The 3,789-nt window shown below is 39.6% G+C and overlaps 1 protein-coding gene across 1 annotated transcript; it reads right to left on the bottom strand.

The window, feature by feature from the left end:
* Positions 1 to 218: 218 nt before the first annotated feature.
* Positions 219 to 2,042, bottom strand: LOC308274256 (tetratricopeptide repeat protein 39B-like; the record flags this gene model as incomplete). The annotated part of the gene is made up of 1 exon (XM_080711819.1): positions 219 to 2,042. One exon carries the CDS (start codon positions 2,040 to 2,042, stop codon positions 219 to 221), a length of 1,824 nt encoding a protein of 607 aa, XP_080567945.1.
* Between the last annotated feature and the right edge of the window lie 1,747 nt (positions 2,043 to 3,789).

Genomic DNA, 3,789 nt, shown 5'->3' with positions numbered 1-3,789 from the left:
TCACTCCATTGCTAGTCTAAGCATTGCATTTTATAGGTAAGGACAAAGAGAGGGAAAAGAAATGGCCAGTTCCTTTCTTACTTGTTTCTACTCAGATTCTTAGTAGCTGCTTCTTGGATTTTTTTTTCCACAAAAGAAAAAGATTTCTCTACCTGCTAATTACTTAGCTGATTGTATATCCTCCACTTATGCTACACAAAACACACTTTGTGTTTAGATCACTTTTCTTTAGCTATTTTTTCAAGGGCGATATGAGCCCTGAACTGTAATCGGGATTCCATGGAATAATCTTTGTAGTTCTTTATGTTGCCTAGGTTTTTTGTTGCACTGTCATAATCTCCTTTTAAATAGTATAGAATTCCCAGTTCATAGTAAGTATATGGCACCAAATAGTGGTCATATTTTAATGATTTCTCCTTCTGTATAACACGATTAAAGTAGTGCTCAGCCTTCAGATATTTGCCTAGGTGTTTCAGGCATAGACCTTTCAGCAAATTTAACAAACTTAGGTCATCCGTACCATATTCCTCATTTGGATTTTCTTGCAAAAGGTCTTTTCCTTTGTCAATGATTGATAGCCAGCTTGCAATAAGTTCGATTCTTTTGCTCATGACTCGGAAACCACTCCAGGCATAAATGAATTCCAGAATGGGCTGTGCTGTAAACCAGCCTGTAGTAGTACCATAGCGCTGGCCCTTCTCAGCAACAAACTTTTCAATTGGTACAGGAGTGCCTAAAATTTTGATTCTCAGGTTATCCACATTTAAGAAGAGCATCTTCATGTCCTCACTTACTGATTTCACAAAATCAGAAGGAAGCAAGGCCAGTAGTATAGCTTTACTGTACATGTACGTGGCCTTGGACCACCTGCTATGTTGAAACAGTAGAGTGGCATAGTGATAAGCCTGCTTCCAGTCCTGAAGGAAAATGTGGCACCACATGAGTTCCCAGTAACAGAGGTGATGCGCCTGCTTCCATTCATTCTGAGTAAAAATGCACTCATGTAACTTTAACTGCGCCTTTTCAAAATTCCCTCTCAGCATACTAAAACGTGCATGAAAAAATTTAAGCACGATGCAGTTTGGAAATTTCCGGAGGTATATTAGGAAGAGACTCTCTGTAGCAGAATGGGAAACTTTTCCCAAACCAAAAGCTACATGGATATAACTGTAATAAAAGAGTATAGTGAAAACACTTAAGATATTATTGATGTGAGTCTCCGATGCACTCTCATGAAGCAAAGTCAAACCTACCTCTCTATCACCAGAATATCCGACAACATTGAGAAGTTTAAGTGTCTTTGGTGGCACAAGTGATAGCATCAAATTGAATGCTCCGAGTCCAAATTTGATCCCTCCAACCAAGTGTCTATGGGCTTTGCTTTGGTTGTTAGTCATAAGTGTCAATACCTGTTGACAGTCTTTGTAGATTTGGTAACTTATCCCAATGTTGATTCCACTTTTAAGAAAACCAATCAAACTGTCATCCTGTATAAATGCAATGGAGGATTTTAAGATCAAACACTCAGCGTAACAGACTTCTGCATGCAATTCCTCCTCTTTGATAGCCTTTATTCCCTGTCTACTCACTAAATGAGATAAAGACATCATTCTAGCTTTCCTTCGGAAATTGTTACAGGTTTTCAAAGCATCCTTTGCAGCATTCATTCCCATCTGTACATCCTGTGGCTCAAAAGTCAGAATGCCCTTGACAACCATAAGCATACTATATAATAGGGCATGGTAGGCACTGTTTTTAGACCATGGATGAATGAGGTTTATCGCTTCTGAGAATCTGTTATTTAGAAATAAGTACAGTCCAGTTGTGCATTCCTCCAGAGAAGATATTAGATTCATTGTTGTTGCCACAGGGATAATTTCATAGGCATCTTCAAACTTGTCATCTTGGACACTTTCTCTTTTACTTAGAAGAGGTGTTCTACTTAAATTGACCTCCTGATCCTTTTCTCCTTCACTCAGTGTATGTAACATATTTAACTTTTCCTCCGGATTGTTCTCTCTTTTTCTTAGAATAAGTGGCATATTTGCTTCCCCACTGAGAGATGGGAGATATCTGAAGTGGAGGGATATAGTTGTGATGAGGGTAGCTGCTGCTCTGCTGACCAGGGTCTCTTCTTCCACACAGAGCTCTGTCTGAGGGATTGCTGTTAAAATAGAGGCAGATGCACAATTCACCGTGAGGTGCAGCAGTAGGATGGTCTCATCTATAACAGACAAGGAAGAAAAAAGATACTTATTTACCCAGAAATGCATTTCTGAAAAGTACAAATCATTTGAAATGCACTAAAAAAAGTGCTCTTTTAAAACATTGCAAGGTGCCAGGCGTGGTGGCACACACTTGTAATCCCAGGACTTGGGGGGCTGAGACAGGATGATCACAGGTTCCTGGCCAACTCCAGCTACTTAGTGAGGCCCTCCACAACTTAGTGAGACTCTGTTTCAAAATAAAAAATAAAAAAATAGGGCTGGGGTGTAGCTCAGAGGTAGAATGCCCCTGGGTTCAATCCCCAGTACTAAAAAGAGAAATATTCAAGGTAATTACTTTGTAAATAGAAGAGTTCTTTTTAACTATTCCTTCAATATATCAACTTCATATGATCATGCTTTTGTGTATTCGTTACAGAACTTTACTATGATAGTTGTAAAATCTCTCACTAGGAATGCTTTGAGAGACAAGAATGTGTCTGGAAAAGGAAATGTATTTTCCCTTGTTCTTGAGTTAACACTAAGAAAGGGACCTGCCATGGTAGTTCACTCCTGTAGTCCCAGTACCCGACAGGCTGAGATAGGAGGATTTCAGGTTTGAGGTTAGCCTTAGCAACTTCATGAGACTCTCAAGCAATCTAGCAAGACCTTGTTAGTGTATGTTGGGGGAATGGGATCTGAGGAGTGTAGCTTGGAGATAGAAAGCCCTAGGGTTCAGTCCTCATTAATACACACACACACACACACACACACACACACACACACACACCAAGCAAGTGGGATAAATTGTCCAGAACAAAGAATAAAGATTATGGGAATGAAAAATCACTCCCATATTATTCTTAGTGTTATCACTGTATTTGTACTTGCATAAATACACATGAATACTAGGCTTTAATGAAATTAAATATTATGGACAGTTATACAGAACTTTGGATATGGAGTGAGGTGTATAAACTAGAAAGATTTCCTAGGATTGTTGCAGTTAGAAAAAAAAATCAAGCAGGCATGGTAGCACATGCCTGTAATCCCAGTATTTGGGAGGCTGAGATGGGAGGACCCAAGGTTTGAGTACAACCTCAGCAATACTGTGAGGCTTTCAGCAATGTAATGAGATGCTGTTTCTAAACAAAAAATAAAAGGGGGGGATGCAGCTTGGAGGTAAAATGTTCCAGGTTCAATCCCCAGTCCACATAAAAAAGAAAAAATTCAAATATACCTTTTTTTGTGTGTGTCTGGTACTGGGGATTGAACCCAGGGACATTCTACCTCCGAGCTACACTCCTAGCCCTATTTTTTATTATTTTGAAACAGGGTCTCATTGAGTTGCAAAGGGCCTCACTAAGTAGCTGAGGCAGTCCTCAAACCATGATCCTCCTGTCTCAGCCTCCCAAAAGCTGGGATTACAAGCATGCACCACCACATCCAGCTGGAACATATTTTCTTTCAGTAGGAGTCATTTAACCCCTGGAAAGCCAAGCGGGGAATGAGCTAATTACAAATAGCAAGCTGTTTATTTCATAGTAATAGGCTCAATTGATTAATTAATTTGGTTTTGGGGAAT

Source organism: Muscardinus avellanarius (assembly GCF_963383645.1).
Source record: "Muscardinus avellanarius genome assembly, chromosome: 15".
In the NCBI taxonomy this organism is placed as follows: domain Eukaryota; kingdom Metazoa; phylum Chordata; class Mammalia; order Rodentia; family Gliridae; genus Muscardinus; species Muscardinus avellanarius.
Note: the sequence above shows the minus strand (reverse complement) of the source record. Positions and strands in the feature narration are given on the sequence as shown.